This window comes from Temnothorax longispinosus, chromosome 1, assembly GCF_030848805.1.
Source record: "Temnothorax longispinosus isolate EJ_2023e chromosome 1, Tlon_JGU_v1, whole genome shotgun sequence".
NCBI classification, from domain to species: Eukaryota; Metazoa; Arthropoda; class Insecta; order Hymenoptera; family Formicidae; genus Temnothorax; species Temnothorax longispinosus.
In genome coordinates, this window is record NC_092358.1 from 3,100,504 (window position 1) to 3,120,491 (window position 19,988).

General features: G+C 45.9%; 1 protein-coding gene across 21 annotated transcripts in view; it reads right to left on the reverse strand.

Annotated features, from left to right (window-relative positions):
- Positions 1–279: 279 nt before the first annotated feature.
- The window catches only part of Dscam1 (Down syndrome cell adhesion molecule 1), a 69,001-nt gene continuing 49,292 nt past the window's right edge, over positions 280–19,988 (reverse strand). For 14 of the 21 annotated variants that reach the window (XM_071774753.1, XM_071770918.1, XM_071771736.1 and 11 more), the window contains 18 exons: positions 12,638–12,757; positions 12,373–12,546; positions 11,998–12,294; positions 11,539–11,900; positions 11,093–11,461; positions 10,835–11,021; positions 10,474–10,761; positions 10,071–10,340; positions 9,755–9,986; positions 9,497–9,673; positions 9,245–9,411; positions 8,695–8,934; positions 8,163–8,318; positions 7,512–7,649; positions 6,491–6,681; positions 5,751–6,111; positions 5,272–5,329; positions 280–4,140 (listed from right to left, as the gene is read on the reverse strand). In XM_071774753.1, coding sequence (XP_071630854.1) covers positions 4,056–4,140; positions 5,272–5,329; positions 5,751–6,111; positions 6,491–6,681; positions 7,512–7,649; positions 8,163–8,318; positions 8,695–8,934; positions 9,245–9,411; positions 9,497–9,673; positions 9,755–9,986; positions 10,071–10,340; positions 10,474–10,761; positions 10,835–11,021; positions 11,093–11,461; positions 11,539–11,900; positions 11,998–12,294; positions 12,373–12,546; positions 12,638–12,757 — 3,872 coding nt within the window. In that variant the 3' untranslated portion in view covers positions 280–4,055. Of the gene's footprint in view, positions 4,141–5,271; positions 5,330–5,750; positions 6,112–6,490; positions 6,682–7,511; positions 7,650–8,162; positions 8,319–8,694; positions 8,935–8,966; positions 9,150–9,244; positions 9,412–9,496; positions 9,674–9,754; positions 9,987–10,070; positions 10,341–10,473; positions 10,762–10,834; positions 11,022–11,092; positions 11,462–11,538; positions 11,901–11,997; positions 12,295–12,372; positions 12,547–12,637; positions 12,758–16,528; positions 16,817–18,039; positions 18,334–18,700; positions 18,995–19,562; positions 19,854–19,988 lie in introns of all 21 variants that reach the window. The other 7 variants (XM_071773299.1, XM_071778518.1, XM_071779214.1 and 4 more) reach the window with 5 other exon arrangements.

Sequence of the window (19,988 nt, forward strand, 5' to 3'; positions counted from 1 at the left end):
CTATCACGTCAACAATTTTATTCAGGCATAAAATTTGAAAAAGAAAAATTGTGATATAAAATTATTATATTTTTTTTTTATAATTATAAACTGGAAATAAACTTTATTCTTTAAACTTAAACTTATTCTTAAATAAAGTAATTAATTAACCGTAACAGTTTTTCATTAAAACAAAAGCTTATATTACTTGTATATAATAAAAGTGTTTCTTGATATAAAACGTTTACGTTTCTGTACACATAATTGATAAAAGATTGAAGAAAAAAACACGAGTCGGCGATCGTTTTAAGGTTTCTTTATTTAACGCAAAGTTAGACGCTACAACTTTGGTACAAAAACATAAAGTAGTGGCGTTGAGAGGAAACGGTACATTGCGAGCGGATCCTCGAGTCTCCTCGAGCGCGGATGACGTTGCGCGCGGATTTTTTTTTCCTTTCACCTTTATTTTTCCATTGTCAAACGAGATATCGCGTTCCCGCGATTCTTCCGCACGTACGCAAGGATCGTCAAAAAGAACACGAAGGAAACGCTTCGAGTTTGACAGGCGACGATGAGGAAGGCGGGAAGGGGGAAGGAACACGAGCTCTCGAAGAACCGCGTTCGCCGTCGTACGAAAAGAACAGCCAAATGCTTTCAACGCATATTATCAATCAAGCATACACAAGCGAGCGACACGCTTCGCGGCGTCTCTCAAAAAAGTAACGTCGAGTCTTGCAAAGAATTACTACCGCAGTATAACGTCGATCACGGAGAAGCGCGACGAGCGAACGATGGGCTCGGGGGGTGTCCAGCAAGAAGGGGCACGAGCGGCGAATATTATCAATCTTACCAGGATGCTACTGTGAGGGGCAAAGCAACCGCGAGCGAAAGGTGGATGAAAAGCGGTAAGCAAACGTGGACGTAAAAATTCTCAGTCTTTGTATCGTTATTACTCGTTATCGACATCGTTTCAGCTGCGAAAAACATTTAATGTTTAGCCGAAATCCGATTTAACTGATTGTCTGTTAAATGCCTCATTCACAGCCCTTATTGCCGGTCACCCCGGGCCGCTCACAACATAAAACGTTTATCACCTGTGCGACGTCGCGGACGTCCACTTCGCTTAAGACAAAAGGATAAACCGCGACCAAGGTAGCGCGCGGACGTGATCATATTACTATATTTACGAATGCATTAATATCGTTATCATCATTATCGGCCTGTGCCGTATATTAGCTCTGGTTAGATTCGGAAGCGATTCGAAGCGACAAAGTTTCGCGAGGGGAGGGCGAGTTACGTGAGTAGAACGTGATACTGGTAAGTCGTAAAGGGTGACTTGGGACGAGATACGGCTACGTTAATTACGGTAAGAGCGCGATCGTAACATATACACGAGACACGAGGCTTTTTGCGCAGCCTTTTAAAATCACATCGATGAGTAAAAGTGCGTTGGCGCGTCGAGCCGCGGCCAGTTTCGAGCGGCAGAGGGTAGGAATTCCTCTGCGAGGGCAGAAGCGACCCGAGCGGATGAAGTACCCTTTAAATTCTATTCGAACTTTTCGGAAATTCTCTCTCAGTCTGTGTATGTGCGTCTTTTCAGTTTTAATCCCATTCACGTGGATACGTAACAAGAAAGAATGGCAGTAGCAATTTAGGCCGTGCTAATTGCGGCTCGAATGAAGTTAACTTTGAGATGTAATAGCATATATATAAATAGAACATCAATATCAAATAACTTTCAAAATGTTTGCTTTCGATGAGTAAATCTGATAAATTAGATGAATCGAGTTAATGGTTAACACTAACAAGGAACAATAACTCGTGCAACATGATCCAGAGTTAAATACACGAGAATACAATTGCAATCCGCGTGATTGCTGTTTCTCGAGGGTACTTCTTGGCCCGGTCGCCCAACTGGGAGCCGGCTCGCGCATCGCCTCGGCAAACAAATGCGACACCTAGAAATAGCTACTTACAACGTATGTATATATAGTTAGTGTATATATAATATATATTTATATTTGTATTTGTATGTATATATCTAGAAATAGTATCGTGATAAAAACGAACTATGAGACGCGGCGTCGTGACCGCGGCGTCGCGCGACGTCGGGCTGGTGCATCCGCGAAGAAGCTCGGGAAGCATCCGCTTCGTTCGTTCGTTCGTTCGTCAAACTAGTAAAAGATCAATTGTCCGATCGCGGACAGACAAGACCATTTTCGGTTCGCGTCTCCGATACGTTCCGTTAACCAGATCCCGACCTCTCGCCTCGTCGCGAGGATCCAACGACGCCTTCTCGCGACCATCCGTCCGACTTAAGAGCTATCTACGTTAAACCAGCTTCTTTTTATTACTCGAATCGCTTACACTTGTAACGATCATCGTCGCGATGTCAGTGAATCTTACGTACGGTACGTCGCAATCGATCGTAGAAGATTAGCACGAGGGGGATAATTAGGTGTTTACAGCGGACTAAATATTTATATCATATAGGACGACAGCAAGTGTAGTGTGGCGTATATTGCGTGCACGCGCCAGCGCGCGTGGCGATGATGTATTGTATAGTATTATGTGGCTGGCCTGCCGTGTTATATCGAAGCGTTCCCTCGATGGCTTGCCGCATTGTTCTTCCTACGGACAGTCGATCGGTGTTTTTTCGTGTACGGGACTACTCCCCTTTCGAGCGAGCGATGGGAATGTCTCGAATCGATCGTCTAAACGGATCGCTAGGACGACGACGAAAGACGAAAAAGCGACGACGTACCCTATAAACTTTGCTCTCCGCGACGTCGAGACTCAAGATCACCGATCGTCAAGGGGTGGCGGGTAAGGGGGTGGGGGCGGGGGTGGGGACACAACCTTCGTTTACGAAATTATAAATCGTACAGTATATGTATATAGTATATGTGTACGTATGTATCTATATATCGTACGCCCGCAGGGAGCGGCAGTGTGGCACAACCATGACTTAAAAAGCGACCAACTAATCTCATGTATACGCATATTATGTTGTTTATACGTTTTTTTCCATTTTTTTCCCCCATTACGCAACTCCTGCGACGAATGTAACCTAGGATTATATCCCGGATATATATCAGAAAACCCCCGTTAAATCCACCGTCGCCGAGAGCACCATCGCGGGCCGCGTCTCTGCCGCAGCTGAGCGTCCGCGAACACGAGACTTCCGGCTGTGTTCGCCTTCCTACAGGACAGTCTCTCGCGGCAGTCTCACGAGCCTCGAATCCCACGTGCACGTTCAACGATAGCGCGAGAGAATTCAAATTCCCTTCAGTCTCTCCGAAATATTTTGTCATGTGTAAAGATAGATGGTGGATTGATAAGTTCGTGTCGTCAAGTATCTTCACAAATCACATCGCGTTCGAACGCGCATCATCGAGGAAGACACGTATCAAAACACAAATCATTTTCTCCGATCGGTAATCGTCAATATTGGTATAAAAAAAATTTCAAATGTAATCGAACGTGCGCGCGAGGAGTTCCAGGACTCGTAAAAGAGTTACGAACGAAGCATCGTGGCTGACCTCACGAATCGTGCCTCCTTCGCGATAAGGGCAGTAGTACAGACAGTCTTGAGTCTGGCCTTCCCGAATGTGCGTAATCGACTGAATCGGTTTCGAAAAAGTTTATCAAAAACAAGGCAGTTTCGATGAGTTGGCCTTCCCCCAGGATCAAATGCAAACGAACGTACCCGAGGAAGTACAAGGAAAAAGTGGAAGGCCGTAAAGAGTGTGAGAAAGAGGAAAATTCGCGTGATATGGTCGCGAGGGCGAAGGAGGCGGTCCCATTTCGCGAGGCGGGCTGCTGAGCCTCGTCCGTAATCGAGATGATAACGTTCTCGAGATGATAATCAATACGCGTACACCTTACACGATAATCGAATCTATCTACTCGCGACGACGTCTCTAATTTCTATCGTAAATCGTTGCAAATTGGACCGACGACAGCACCGGGGGAAGAGTTGGCGTGCGCTTCATTTCCGCGTCTCTCGGCTGCTTTCCTCACGGCCGTTGGCTATCGAGAGAAGCGGAAGACCACGGAAGATGACGATTTACAGGTTACACTGCCACAGTATCGTAGGGTGTGAGGAGTCCCCCGTGACCGCCGTGGGGGCTGCCGGTTTGCCGGCCGGGAGCTTCGTTTCTGCAACAGGAATTTACGTTTTTGATATCCGACACCGACAGATCATCTTACCACGCAATAAATCCCACTCGCTTACAGATCTCTCCTCGTACAGCAAATTTCGTATTTATTTTTAACGTTAGAAAGACAAAAGCGTTTGTTTAGCCTAATTGTTATACGAGGAAGAGATCTCTGTACGCGAATTGGATATGAAAACATGCGCTATATAACAACAATTAACTAACAGCGATGACGGCAATGATAATGCTATGAATAAATAAAATATAAAAATGACGATCGTAAACATGTCAGTCGTTAATGGCGTAAGCAGCCCGAATAGCGGGTTAAATAGCGGTGACAGTAGCATTAGTAGCAATTAGCTGCAGTGGAAATACGATCAGCGCCTTATCTTTATCACACATTCTAACGTCAAATTAGTTACACAGCTACACGTTACACATGGCATTATTCATCAAAGCTACGTGCGAACATATGTTGTATTAGTAAGCGTTCTCCATAGAGACTGGGGACTTTGTCATGTCTGAAAGCAACGTTTTGAAAGGTTCTTTGAAAGGTCTACTCTGCTCGCCGCAAAACAAATCGGGCTGAACTTCAATGGGATGATGAAAATCAGTGGAAAATGGTATGACGCATCTCAAAAGCTCTTCACATGTCTTTAACGTTTGTACACCCTGACTTTGATTATGTTTAACGAACTTACGGCTTCCTGCGTAATTAGTCATGAAACAAGAAAAGATCAGACGTTCGTTAAATAGTTGAATAGTTAAAACATTCGAGGCTCTTCGAAGGTCGCTAGTGAACCACCGTGCACTCGATCGTTGTCAATTCGACAATTCAATCGCGCACAAATAGTCAAGTATTCGAATGATGGTATGTAGCGAGGATGCGAATCGAAAGGATCGATCGACAGCGTGATTCATTAAAGAAAATTGGTCGTGGAGGCGAATCGGATTGCGGCTGATGCCGCGGTGAGCGATCATGAAAACATCGCTCGATTCAGAAAATGCCGCGGTATAATGAGACCGGTAATTACAGCTCTCGCGCGAAAGTAAAATCGCTCGAGACACAGCGGCAGGAACGGTGTAATTAAAACCGTTCACCGTTAACCAAGCTCACTCGCGCTCTACTGACCTCTCTATGAGTTTACGCATCTCCTCGGTGGTCATGCCGTCCTTGCCGCGAGCATTCACTGAAATAGAAAAACACACGGCACGATTGACACAACGATTAAACTACTACGACAACACGTAACATGCAATTTGTGGAAACTATATAAACTATTAGGATTAAAAAAGACCAAAAAAAAAAAGAAAGAAAAACACATAGTCCGCGGCGAGTCTTCTTCATTCGCAACTCGCCCGCCATGCGATACGTCCGCATAATGAGCCGCCGTACGCCTAATAATGCTTAATGCATATGAAACGAGCATCAGTAAGTAAGGGCTGAATCAGAGCGAGATCGTTCCTCCGAGAGGGAGCATGTCGCTGGACCGGCATCAGGATTCGAACGGGAAAGAGTCTTGCGACTTTCCCGGTCGGACCGGGTCGAGTCTCAGCTTCATGGTCTCCCCCGTGCTCGTTCTCCGAGTTATCGCGAATCTTTCTACTGACCGCCGTAGTTGCGGTTGACAAGCTGATCACGATCGCATTCGGCCTCGCTGATCTCGTTGCTCTCCTTGCTGTCGTTGAAGCTGGAGTTATTCTGATCCTGATGGTTTCTCGGCGGCGGTGGGGGCGGTTCCGGCGAGCCAGAGAGGGGAATGTTGCGAGCCGAGCCTACGCTGCGACGTCCGACCGATCCGCGAGATCCGTAGTGATCGTAAGGTGCGCCGTACTGTCCGTATTGTGACCCGTACTGGTCTTCCTCGGGAGCGCAGTTAGCCGGATCGTCGTATTCAGGTGAGAAAACATTGTGCGTGCCGCTGCCGCCTCCTTGGGATGGTACTCGAGAGTAGCGGCCGTTTTGACGGGGCTGTGGGAAAAATCAATCGCGATTTCAACGGTTTTTGATAGTTGCTGAATATAGCTTGCAAAATAATTTGTTTTTTACAAGTATTCTCAAACATTCTATATGTGTATTTCCTGTATTCTAAGGTATTAGTATTATTAAATTGATTATTAATTTAATTATGTAGATAGTACTATTCTAGCTTTAGTTTGAGACTACGTTTCAAGACCGTAAGTAACGGCGCGTGGTTTGCTGAGGCAAAAAATGTATATAAAATTCACATAATATTATTCTGACCGTAAAATGGTATTTTTCCCTTATAATTAATTGTAGCCTCAAAAATTTTAACACAATAACGTGAGAATAAATTGCTTAAATACACAAAAGAGGTATTAGAAAATACCATAGACTGAGATCCAGAGCGGCTATGAGCAGAAGCGTTAGTGGGATGTCCCACTGGTGGTCCCATAGTGCCAGAGTGGCCATTTCCTGGATGAGGGAAAGTCTGGAATTGCATAGCTTTGCTCGGGTCCATTTCCTCGCGGAATCCCAATAGATGGAAGGTAGCGTATGGGCAAATCTCATCCTCCATACCTGCAAATGGACAATCAACCAGGGTAGACTCTGCCGCTACGGGCGGTAAATCTACGAGACATTGTTGAACGATAAAGATTGCCATAAAGATTGCCATAAAGATTGTTTCCCGCGTGTAAAGTTTATTTCCGACAATTTCTAAGTTCAGCTTGATCAAGAATGGAATCGAAAAAAATTATTTATAAACAAACCTTCCCCTTATTGATTTTACATGCTCCTTCTATCCAAATTTAAACGAGCAAAGATTTCTTTTACTCACTTTAACGTTTCTTCTTTCCTCGATTCTCATTCTATGTTAAATCATTAAGTCTTCAATAATTGATCATGCATTATTAAACATATGTATTTAAGTAAACTCGAGTTCATTGACGCCCGATCATCTTATCGATTAATCACATAATCTTTGTTACATGTGAAATACTGTTATATTCTTCAATTAATTAGTCATTTTAATTTCACTTATCCATTTGATCTAAAATATTCAAAATTCCTCTTATCTATCCTGAAAATCTTAAAAATCGATATGACGATAACGGGCATAGAAACTTTTGTCTTAGGAAAGACAATGAGCAAATAAATGTAGTTCTTTCCTATGTGATTTGTGTTATTTGTCGGCGTGCTATGAACGCAGGCATGCGGAAACGTGCAAACATCGAGAAACGAGACGTGCCGTTAACGTGATGCGAAGTTTCACGAAACGGGAGGGAGACTTACGAAGACCGGGCTGGGATGAGCCAGCAACATCGCCGGCTGCCGCCTGCGATTATCAATCTCGTAGGGCGATCGGGCAAATACCGGATGCCCCGTTAACCAAAATTGCTATTACCAACCTCTGTGCGAAAGACCGTCCGCGCTGCCCATACGTGGTGGCGGTGGGCATCTCCTGTTGGGCGCGTAGTGACTCAATTCCTCATACATGTGTCGCCTTGGATCCCACGTCGAGTGACTCCTTAACGAGCCAGTTCCACCTATCAAACACATACTACAAAGGTCGTACGACACGCTGGCGCCTATCAAGATTTGTTTCTGCCAATAGCCCTGTTCTGTTCTCTTTAGAGGTTTCTCTAAGGAGAAGGTGCTCTTTATTCTCTTTTTTTTTTAAGATAATAATTAATACGTAAGTCGATACAATCGACACTCGTTAGGCACCAACGGCGTGGTAAGCGCAAACAAGTAGGAATGAACGTTATATCTCCGCTGGAGGGACATACAAACTCGATAACGTATATAAAAACATTTCGAAGCGTGGCGAACGAAAGAAGAAACTGGCAATGATTGTGTGTATGGGTTCTGTCTGGCCTGGGGATCTGTCCGACACTGATCGGGAGCCTAACGTTGTATGTGCGAATATCTCGATGTGTATCCCTTGAGAAAAGATGAAAGAAGGAACTATCGTGCCGATGCGACAACAACTATAAACAAGTAGTCGAAACTTGTCTAAAAGGTAAGTGTTGGCAGTTGTGGCTTACTTATAACTGTACCTCGCTTGATACGATCGCAGGTGTTGTAGTTCGACCCGGGTACGGGTGGAAGCTTGCGATTCGGTGGTGCGATGTATCCCAGTTCGTCGCGAAGATCGGATCTGCGTTTGTCCAGGGTAGCGCCGCCAACTCCGGTTTGCTGATAGACTACGTCGTCTGAAAGAAGGACGGTCGATCTAACAACGTGTGGATGCACGTACATTTCAATATTTTTCTGATCTTATTCTTGATGCATTATATTCATTATATATGCCATCACCCACGCTTGTGAAATAAAAGGAAAACATAGGAGGAAAATTATGAAATATTTGGAGGATTTCAAGACTAGGGTGGCCGACGCGTGAATCGATCGTCAAGAAATTATGATAGTATTACAAAATAGAGATAATATCTACGACCAGCATATTTGTGATTTTCTTTTTCTTGATTAGTTAATTAAGATTTCGAGGTTTTCATCGCAGTTTGATTTCCTGACAAACTTTCACCGTCTTTATGACTTACAAGTAAAAGTAATTAAAAAAAATTTGTATACATTGTCCCTCGTAATATTTCTCGTCGGCTGAAGAGATACCTCGCAGCCGTGTTTGTTCCGGGCCTCGAGTTCGTCTCGAGAGCGCCACGCAAATGACAACTATTCCTACTATTATGACAACAACCGTCGCGCCGACCGGCACCACCACGTTAACGTCGAGCCAGCTAGGTAACCATGGGAAGTACCGTCTCACATCCGCGGAGTTTTCGTTACCATTACGTACGGGAGGTGCGATCGTGCCTGTTTGAAGAAAAAGAGTAGATAACGATTACCTTTATCGCTACCATGACCCTTCCCCCTGAGAACGCAGATCACGATGACGGCAACGATTATGACGAGTATGGCTGCTACCACAGGTACGACCAGATTTAAGTTAGCCATGAAAATTTTCATCGGGTCTTCGTCGTTGCCACCACCGTTCACATCCGGTAGCTCGCGGGCCGGTGCAATGGTGCCTGGAACAGAAAACGTTTCGGCGACCGTTCAATCCAGTCACCATTGGCACCGGCTACGAGTCGCCGCCGTGCGTCAAATGACCACCCATACTCACCGCCAGTCACCGTCAAAGTCGCGAATTCGTACTCAGCCACGGCGAAACCGGCATTGTTGTGAGCTGTGACGCGCAAATGGTACCAGCTAGCGGGATCCAAATCTAATACTACAAAATTACCGCCCGGCTTGACGTTGTTCGAAACCTGGTTCCATTCCTGCTGCAGCCTGAAGAATGCGAAACAGGCGCCTTTAACTATCGACCTCGATATCGGACTGAACGTTCGCCGTGTTATTATCTTTTTCATCTTACTTCTTTTTATGTTCGACAACGAAGTACAACATGGGGCAGCCACCATCCGACCAGGCGCTCAAGTGCAGAGTGATGCTGTTCGTGGATACCTCGATGAATCTCGCCGCTTCGGGGATGATCGGTTTGGAGCCCTTTGTGCGCGTGTTCAGGATGTCTGAAGGATCGCCGATTCCAATTCTGCAAAAGACTCTCACGTGTACAAAATTTCTTGTTGCAAAAGTCGCTTTACAAATCTGACAAAAGTTCTGATAAAGTTACCCGTTGTAAGCTGTGACGTAGATCTGATATCGGGAGCCGCACCACAGATTCTCGAGAGTATATTTCTGTGCCGTGGAGCTGATCTGAACGGTTTCCCAATCGCCAAACTCGGGTTTGTAATGAATCGTGTAGCCATGAATCGGTGCATTGTCGGTGGGATGAGGGCGTAACTTCATCGTTAAAGAGTTGGTGGTGGTGGCGGTAAGAGTGACCTGCGGCGAGTGCGGAGGAGCTGCGAAAATATAACGTTAATTTTAATGTAATCGATAACTGAAGTCAGTAAATGAAATCTCCATATGCCGGAATATTTATGTACCGTGTACAACCAGCTGATGGGTCACGGTGTCGTGTCCAAAGGAGTTTTCCACGTAACAAGAGTATTCCCCAGCATCCGCGCGGTCGACTTCCTTGATGAATAGCGATCCCTCGGGTAATTGTCTCAGTCGGTCGCTCGGCTGAAGAGTAGCGCCTCGTACCTTCCATGTTACTTCCGGTGCGGGTACGCCGACAGTGAGACAAGGCAACTTGACGTCTTCTTTGTATGTTGCCGTGAACTTGTCGTCAAACGATGCAATCTTGGCCGGTACTGTAAGAACGCATTAAATATAAAACTTGGAAACACTTTTTGATTTATAAGAAACCATGAACCGGTTCACGGATCTAATTTATCGTAACGAAGAAAATACGAATTTTGAGTGAACTAAGAAATAAGAAATTACCTCGAACACTTGGTGCCAAGGCCACTATTTTGGAAGCTTCACCTTCGCCGATATTCGTGCTAGCGGTCACCCAGAATTCATATCTGAGTTGCTTATCTAATCCAGATGCTTCATGAGTTAATTGGTTCGGTGGTACTTTCTGGCTGGTCGGCTCTTCTGCGTTATCAGCTTTTGTGTAAACGGTATATTGAGAAATAACTCCGTTAGGTTGGCTAGGTGGACGCCATGAGATAAGAATAGACTCCGAAGACATGACTAGAGCTTTGATAGCGATGGGAGCTTCGGGTGCTGAAAGTAGACACGAAAAATATAGTATATCCGAAAAAATATGCTTTTGCACGTTGAACAGTTTCTCAATTACCATCCTGCTCGGTCTGACAGTGAATCGGTGCGGACTTAACGCCGTCTCCGCCGGATGTGAAAGCCAGAACCTGCATGCTGTAGTTTGTGTATTTCTTGAGGCCGTGCAAAATGGTCTCGCTGGAAGACGTGATCTTGGTGTCCTTCGTATTCTCATCGTACCACGTGTCGGACGGTCCGTAGATAACCTAAAGCAAATATTTAAAGACGCTACTGCAAAAGGTTTTATGCCTCCTTCTCGAGTCGCGTTTTTACTAACTTTGTATCCGGTGATAACGCCGTTGGCCGCGCTGAGTGGCGGCGACACCCAGGACACTCTGATAGTCTGAGAGGTAAGAGTAGTGCAAGTAGTGTCATGAGGCGGTTGCTCGGGCACGCCTTCTGCAGTGTGCTGCCTGCGTTCCTCGCTCATTGGTCCGGAGCCGACCTTGTTGAATGCCTGAACGACTACGCCGTACTGAGTGTAAGTCTTGAGGTTCGCGATCTGCAAGTGGTGCTCCTTTATGTCTTCCTTGGAGAAATCGACGGTCTCGAACATGTACGGCTTGTCCGACGACTGTCTGTATCCAACGTAGTAGCCGAGAATCTCACCGTTCCAGTCCTCGCGCGGAGGCGGTTTCCATGTTACCTGATGGAATTTACATTTATTGCGTGTAATCTACAAGTATCGTGAAGCGATCACAACGCAATTGTTCTAATCGTTACCTTGAGCGTATGCTGATCGAGAGCGTCCACTTTGATGGAAGTTGGCGGACCAGTAGGTGCTTCCTCAGCGGTGATAATAGTGACCGTGTCAGACGGATCAGATGTGCCAATTTCGTTCTCAGCGACGATTCGAAGGTGGTAGGTGGTCGCAGGTCTTAGATTGTACACTCCGGCTACGTTCTGTTGTGAGCCAGGTACGAGCACCCGGTCAATATCAGTTTCCCAGGAACCCTTGCTGATCTTGTACTCGATAACGTATCGTTTGATCGGACTATTTCCGTCATAAGGTGCAGCCCACGATAATTGCACCGAACGTCCTGATTTATCCAACACTTTGAGACCATAAGGAACTTCTGGCACCTCTATTAAATTAAAAAAAAACGTACAAATTAGATCTTGACTTCAAATTCTTTGTTGATTTATTAATAATATGTTATGTATAATTATATACGAACCAACCTTGTACAATCATGTTAATGCTAGTATCATCGCTACCGAAGGCATTCGTGGCTACGCAAGTGAACAAGGCAGAATCGCTCCTTTCGGTTCGTTTGATGCTCAGGTCGGACAATACTCCGTTGGCCAAGATTTCTTCGCGAATAGTGTAACGAGGATCGCTCTTTGTGTCCAATCTCTTGTTGTTCATGTTCCATAAAATACCGATTGGTTTCTCTCCTTGCGCCTCGCATTGCAATACGGCTGGTTCTCCACGACGAGCGGTCTGGTTCCTCAGTTTAATTTCAAATTGCGGAGGAGCTGAAAAGATATTGCAAAAAAATGTATAAAGCGCAGTAGAAATTATGGCAAAATGCAAGATAATTAAACGTGAAATACCTTGAACCGAAATGAGAATGACAGCTGATAACCCTGATCCAATGCCGTTAACAGCCTCACAAAGATAATAGCCTTCATTCGTCTTTTGTATGTTGTTAATAGAGAGGGTGCCATCTTCCACGCTAATATCAGGATTGCTCAATTTCAAGTCGGTATAATCTCCCGGCGTATCCCCTGTAAGACGGAACAGACGTATATATTTAATTTTAATACACGCAAGTAGAAAGATTCGTTATTTGTCAGACTGCGGCAAGTGTTTGCTTACCAGCAGCTCTCTTCCATGTGACTTGAGGCTTGGGGAATCCGTCGGCTTTGCACTCCACTCGTGCATCGGATCCTTGAGCAAATGCCTTATCGGTAGGTTCCAGGATCCAACGAGGAGGTACTATTACAGAATAAATAGATTAGCCACGATGCACTTTTGCGCACACAGGATTATGCAGTATCCAAGAGCCAGTCGCTTGAAAACTCGAGTCGTCCACTTTTTAGAAATCTTGGAACTTATTATTTATAACAATAAACTTCTTTAATATAAAATAATAAGTCAATAAGATTTAGATATATTTAGATTTATTCAATCAAGTGTATATAATAATTATACTAATGAGCAATTACTTCGATTGCTTTCTTTGAGTTCCATGAAATCTAAAATAATAACAATAAAAAGAAATTTAAAAATAAATTTTTGAATTTCGTCAAAGTTAAAAGTATTTGTTTGTGTTTAAAATAAACTAATAAAATTTCCAATTAGCAGTTATCGATATTAGATATTAAATATTCGTAATACTATTAAAATCGACTCGAATTGTGGCAATTTTGTCGCATGCAGAACAAAACGCGACACGCTCCTGCTACTGCGATGAATAGAATGTACGGCATGCGGGATTCTGAAATGATTATGCGGGTATCTAATGCATGGAACAGAAAGAGAGAGAGAGAGACAGAGAGAGAGAGATAGAAAGTGAAAAGAGAGGAGACGCATGCGGAAAGAGAGACTACGGCTTCAGCTCTGAAGGAGCCCAACGACGAGCATGCACGAAGCGCTATCGAATTTGTACTCGAGCACGGTGCATCATGCTGTACCGCGTTTACGAATAATACTCGATTACGCTCGTTCATGTATAAACCCATGCATATTAAGTGTCTACACTACGCTACACACGCGTCTACAAAATGAACAAGGCAAGATGTGTGGTGAGAGGTGATGGCGAGGGTGGGGGGGGCAAGGAGGGGGCGTGTTTGGGGGAATTCATTCGTGGATATAGGGCTGTGATGAATTCATCGTGGGAGATGAATTCTGAGATGTGGTTGGATGGTCGGTCGGTCATCTTAGTACAAGGACGCGTTTTAGCGCGAATGGGGGGTACGGTGAGGTATAAATCGACACTCGAACGTACACGAGACGGATAATTATGCAACTTGCATGTGAGACCTACGCAATCCTGCGATCGCAAAAAAAGTGGCATATTTAGATCGTCTGTGCTACGGGAACGGCGAACGCGTTCGTGAAGGATGTAGAAACGCGATGAGATTCGCGTGCGAAGGGAAGGTACATCCTGAGCGTCGCGTTACTTTGCCGCAGGGATGATCGAAGCCAACGTAAAAAAGTCGCAGAAGAGCGGCTGACGATGAGAGCAAGATAACGAGGCGGTAAAAAATAAACGAGGAAAGACCAACGGCTCGGCAAAAGCTATCGTTTCTCGGAGCGCAAAGGAATTCGGATTGATTGCTCGTTCGCTCGCTCGAAAGACCGGCGGATACATAGTAAAGAGGAAATTACAGCAGTGAGAAGTAAATATAGATAGAGATAGAAAAAGAGAGAAAGAGAGAGAGAGAGAAAGAAACAGAGATAGAAAGTGTGAAAAGAAAGTGGCAAGACAGCGAGAGAAAGAGTGTACGCGCGAGGAGGTCGTCACCGGCGACGAAAGCAACGCTCTGTGTACAAGTTGGGCTGAGCGCGAGCTCCAACCAACTGAAATTCCAGAAAGCTTTCGCCAACAGGGGGAAAAAACACACGATCAGCGTCACAGCAACGATGAATAAGATGCAACCAATCAAGCCTGCACTCAAATACTCGCGCGGGACCTGCGCGGCCGCGTTTCTTTTTTTTTTTATCATTCCGAAACTTCGCTCAACCATCATTATCAATTATCAACGTCATGTCATTCTCAGTGCTCCGTTTTTTTACTCTGGACCTAACCGTGGACTCGTAAGGTTGCCTCGTGGATCACCCTGCCCGAGGGATTACTAGCGACACACGCGTAACGTCCGCCGTGCTCCGGTGTTACCGGCTCGATCAGTAGTATACTCGTCCGTGGGCCGAGTTTCCCGACGCTGAATCCCATGAACTGCGACAACGCTTCGCCCTCGTGGGTCCAGGCGATCTCGATCGGCGTGTCGCCTATCGGCACCATGCATGCCAATTGGGCGGCCTGCCCGGCATAGATCGGTCGGTCTCCAAAATCGAACGGACTGATCCGTGGCAGGACTGCAACGGAACGGCAGATAGATCCATGCTCCCGTAACGATCCTCATTTCCGGTTCCCTCGATCGTCGATCGACGCGAACGATCGTCTGTCGTCGTCTGCGTGTTTCGTTTTTCTGTAATACGCTCTTCCGTCCAAGAATCTAACGTTGCCTCTCACTTGTATCCGGCGTGCTGTTATTCCCCGTAGATTGCACGACAAATAATCGATGGCGCTAAACTAATTACATGCGGAATAATCGAGACTGGCAGCCCTTCGATTGAATCGACTGATGAGATAACACACTTCGGGAACCGAGCTATCGAGATGAGAGAAGGGATGCGGAGTGACAGAGAATGAGAGACAGTTCTGGGCCGGGAGAGAACGGGAGTACGGCTCATCTCGTAGTAATCGACGCCTCGTACCTCGATTCAAACAAGTCGTGGGCGCAAACTACTCTCTCGCCTATGCGAATCAGCTAAACGGTTTAACCTCGTTACAAGGAAGACAACTCTCTATAGATAGAAGGGAGGAGTATGCGTCGAGCAATGCAGATTTCCAGACACACATATCTCGTAATAATAATATCATCACAACAGTTAGGACAGACAGATTGGAGATTTTTACGACGTACGTTAAGCGGCAGCAAGGGTCGTAAATCTAACATATTGAGACGCTCTACTGATAGATATAAATATAATATATAAAAATCTACAACCGAATAAAAGGGTAAACGTACCACTGCTTTCCGCTCAAATAGTAACACGCATACAAAACGGTGGTACTCTCACTACGCGTACGCCCGTTAAACACCATCATCATGCCGCGCGGTTTCGCTTTGTGTTAAAGAAAATATAAGTATATATATATATATATTTTTTTTTTTATATTTTGTTCTCTGTTTTACTGGATGCTTTTGTGATCGTGTGTTCGTTTTCTCTGTACCGTTCACTTTCAGATGGGCGCTGTGCCGAGCACTGCCCGCTGGATTATCGGCGACGCAAGCATACTCCCCGGCGTGCTCGCCCCTAACAGCGGGTATCGTCAGGGCCGAGACTCTATCCCCCAACGCGGTGATACCCACTCCGTCGCCTACCTCTAAATGGCGACCCTCGAACAACCACTTGAGCGAAATCGGCGTGTCCCCCTTCACGACCGCGCAATGGACGATTATCAGATCGCCGGAGTTGGCCTCGTCGAACGCGAACGGCTGCAGATGTGGAGCGACTGCCGGGAGATAGAGAACGGAACAGAAACTAGAGACAACAGGCAATAATAGACAAAGAGAAAGAGAATGAGAGAGAGAGAGAGAGAAAGAGAGAGACACGCGGGCGAGAATAAACGTCCCGGTTATCGAGGCGAATCTACGCTGCGTGAGATCTAAGACGCGATATCACCGGCCACGATTAGCCCGGTGATAATTCCCATAATCTCGTAACAGCCTGCTCTTGTGTCTGGCCGCATCCGCAAAAATAACGATCGCAACCTAAAAACTTTATCGCACAGGAATCGGTAAGAGCGCGACGGACATCTGAGGGAAAAAAATCGATTTTGATCAAACGAGTGTCTACGGGAAGAAGCGGCAGTTTAGGATGACGGATGAGGAAGCTGCTTGGATGGGGGGGGGAGGGGAGGAGAATTTGCAGGAGTCAACGAAATATCGAAGTAGATTCTTGAGGATCAGTATGCACCGTTCACAATGAGATCGGCCGAGAGCTCGTGTCTGCCGGCAAGGTTTTCCGCGACACACGTGTACGTTCCAGCATGGGTCGCCTGGACGGATCCTATGCTCAGTATGGCGCCGCGTCCGCCCAGATCCACGATCGAGATTCCGGAATGCGGCGAGATCGCATGACCGTTTAAGGTCCAACGGAGCTGCAAGGGTGGATCGCCCTCGACCACTGCGCACGGTACCGTTACTACCTGACCCGAGTTAAGCGGCTCCTCGCCGAACGAGAATGGCAATAATTTCGGAATGACTGGAAGAGAGAAAGAGAAAGAGATCAGAAAAGGAGAGAGACAGAAAGAGAGAGCGTGTGTGTCTTGAAGCCGCAGGGCTAGATCAGCACAGGCGGAGTAGCGCGATTATCAAATCGACGACGGGAAGTCGTATTATTTCGCGTAACGTCCTCGCTTCTTTCGTCCTCTCTTCGTTTCTTCTTGCTTCCGCTTTATGATCCGTGTTATGGCGAGCGTGTCGTTCTTGTATTTGTATGACACTGTATGTTTCGCGATGCTAATTAACAATAAAATCAAAAGAGAAAACAGGCATGTGTAACCAAGGAAATTGAAAAAAAATTTCACGTTCAATAACAACATTCGGTGGCTAAAGTGACAGTGACGGGCTCTAGAGAACACAGACACACGTCGTGCTACGAGTATAATATGAAAAGCGAAGAAACTCAAAGAAAAATAACGACGTGGGATAAAAATATAAAATGGGGACGAGACCTCGAGGGGTGGATAAATCAGATAGAGGAAGTAAATTCGGATAAAAGATGACTAAATACAGAAATGCGAATCGCGGCCATAGACTTGTCGAAAGGTGTACCATTCACGTCCAAAATGGCCGAATGGGAGACCGATCCAGCCGCGTTTGAAGCAACGCAGGTATACTCCCCGGCGTGTCGCGCAGCTACCGATTCGATGGTCAGTTGTTTGACGCGCTTTCCGGTATCGGACACGATCACGTCACCATGATAAGATTGTATGGAACGGCCGTCGAAGGTCCACGTGATCTCCAGAGGAAAATCGCCTTTGGTCACCACGCATTGCTCCGACACCAAGTCTCCGGCGTTAACGGGATTCTCGCCGAAGGAGATCGGTGCTATCTGTGGGGAGACTGCGATACGAACAAGAAGATAAAGCATAACGGCTCGAGAAAGATGAGAAAATCATGTATAATATTTCTGCGAAATCCGATGAATACACACTTGGATTTCCTAGCCTTGAAAATCGAAAAACATGAGGAACGATCAGCTTTTGCGATTTTTATTTGAAACGTAAGATACGAGGGGAATAAAATGTGAAGGTTTGCTTAGGTTTTTCAAGATATGGATCGATATCCAAGGAGAGATTCTGGTACCGATAGCTTTAGCGATTTGAATTTGTTGCTGGGAAGGATAGATTTCGAAATACTTTGCGGGAATAAAGTGCTGGCAATGACACTACGTCTTGACATGCGGCTTTTTTTTTTAAATACCATTGACCGATAAAGCGGCGGAACGGCTGACAGATCCAACCAGATTGCTCGCGACGCAGCTATATTCGCCAGCATGACGGGCAGTCACAGATTCAATGGTCAGGACGGATGTCTTTTTCCCGGTATTCGTGATTATCACGTCTGGATGAGTGAGACGCGTAATAATTTCGCCATTGAGGCTCCATCGTATTTCGATCGGTAGGTCACCCTTCAAAATGCTACACATTGCGGAGACTTGCTCGCCCCAATTAGCCGGTTCTTCACTGATAGAAAACGGAGCGATTTGCGGAGCGACTGAAAACAATCGCGGAAAGTGATCAATAACTGTATATATAAAATATATATAAATCCTTTGTTTTAATCAACCAAATTCGTAGAATCTGGAATATAATTATTATATGCATCGTCGAGCAAACGTACCCCGCTTTCAACGTTTCCATCGCTTCCCTAATAATCTTAGCTATCGTGTCTTTATTAAATCTTCGTGTTCGTACGTTATCAATTATACCTCACGCGACGGGACAGTTTTAAAGGGGTGCCGTGTTAATCGTGTTACGCGAGGGTAGGAGGGCAGTTTCGTCTAAGTTATTTTTGCAGGCAGAATTCCAAACTCAATGTCTCAATCGTAGCGAGGCACTTCATGCAATTGCAATGCCAGTACCGTTCACAGCCAAGGTGGCGGAGTAACTCGTCGCTCCGGCAGCATTCGAGGCTGTGCAAGTGTATTCCCCGGCGTGTCTCGGGCTCGCGGCCTCGATTGTCAATACACTGACTCGCTTGCTGGTGCTCGATATCGATATATCTCCATAATTCTCCTTGGTGATAGGTTCACCATTCAATGCCCACGACATTTCGATCGGCAAGTCTCCCTTCACGATCGTGCAGACCGCCGAGACCGCCTCGCCCCAATTCGCGGGCTCGTCGCTGATCGAGAACGGTGCTATCTGCGGGGCGACTGAAAACGATTTTCCAAAGTATGATAAACCTATTCACAGACAAACCCATCGAGTTCGAACACCTATGTACACCAGTATACGAGAAAAACCGTTTCAAAGATGCCTGTATTGAAAGATATTACATGGAAAAACGTTGTCGCGCGTGATCTAATTCACATTTTTTAAATATTTGTTTTTCGTTATTGATTTACGCTTTTCCAGTATATTTATATACAAATAATACGATAAATAATAGTTTAAAGTTCGAGAAAGATATAAAGATAGTCAAGCTCAGTGAGAGAATATTTGTAATGCCGTTGCTTCGAGCCTACACAACGTAATAGAATAGCGGAGCGCAAAATCTCCGCGGTTATCGCGAATGCGCGATAAGGCCAGACGAGACAGATAGACGCGTCCTCATCGTACTCCCCGTATTCGACGAAGTGTGAAGGGAACGTTGAAAAGACTGTGAGCGCGAGTTGAAGAGGTTGAAAGGGATAATGAAAAGGAGGGACGGTTTTGTCTTCGCCCGGCGAAGGAAGAGACGTTGTCGCGTATATGCTCGTGTATACATGCGCGCGGTGTTACCGTTCACGGCTAGAGCGGCCGTATGGCTGGAGGCTCCGGCTTTGTTCGACGCGGTGCAAGTGTACTCGCCGGCGTGTCTAGCCGCGACAGCATCGATCGACAGGACGCTGAGGCGTTTGCCCTTCGTGATAGAGAACTGATCTGTACTCTCGGCGGATATCGGCTCGCCGTTGAACGCCCAGGTAATGTCCATCGGGAAGTCACCCTTGAGAATGGAGCAGGTCGCAGAGATCGCCTCGCCCGAGTTTACCGGCTCGTCGCCGAACGTGAACGGGAAGATCTGCGGAGCAACTGCGATCGCGGATCGCGCGTGAGAAACACGGTAAAATAATCTCCGTCGGTGAAATCCCCCTTCGCGATTCTCATGGTCTTTACGGTCCTCGCGAGACAGTCGTCGGGAGCGATCACGAGCGATTAGGAACAAGG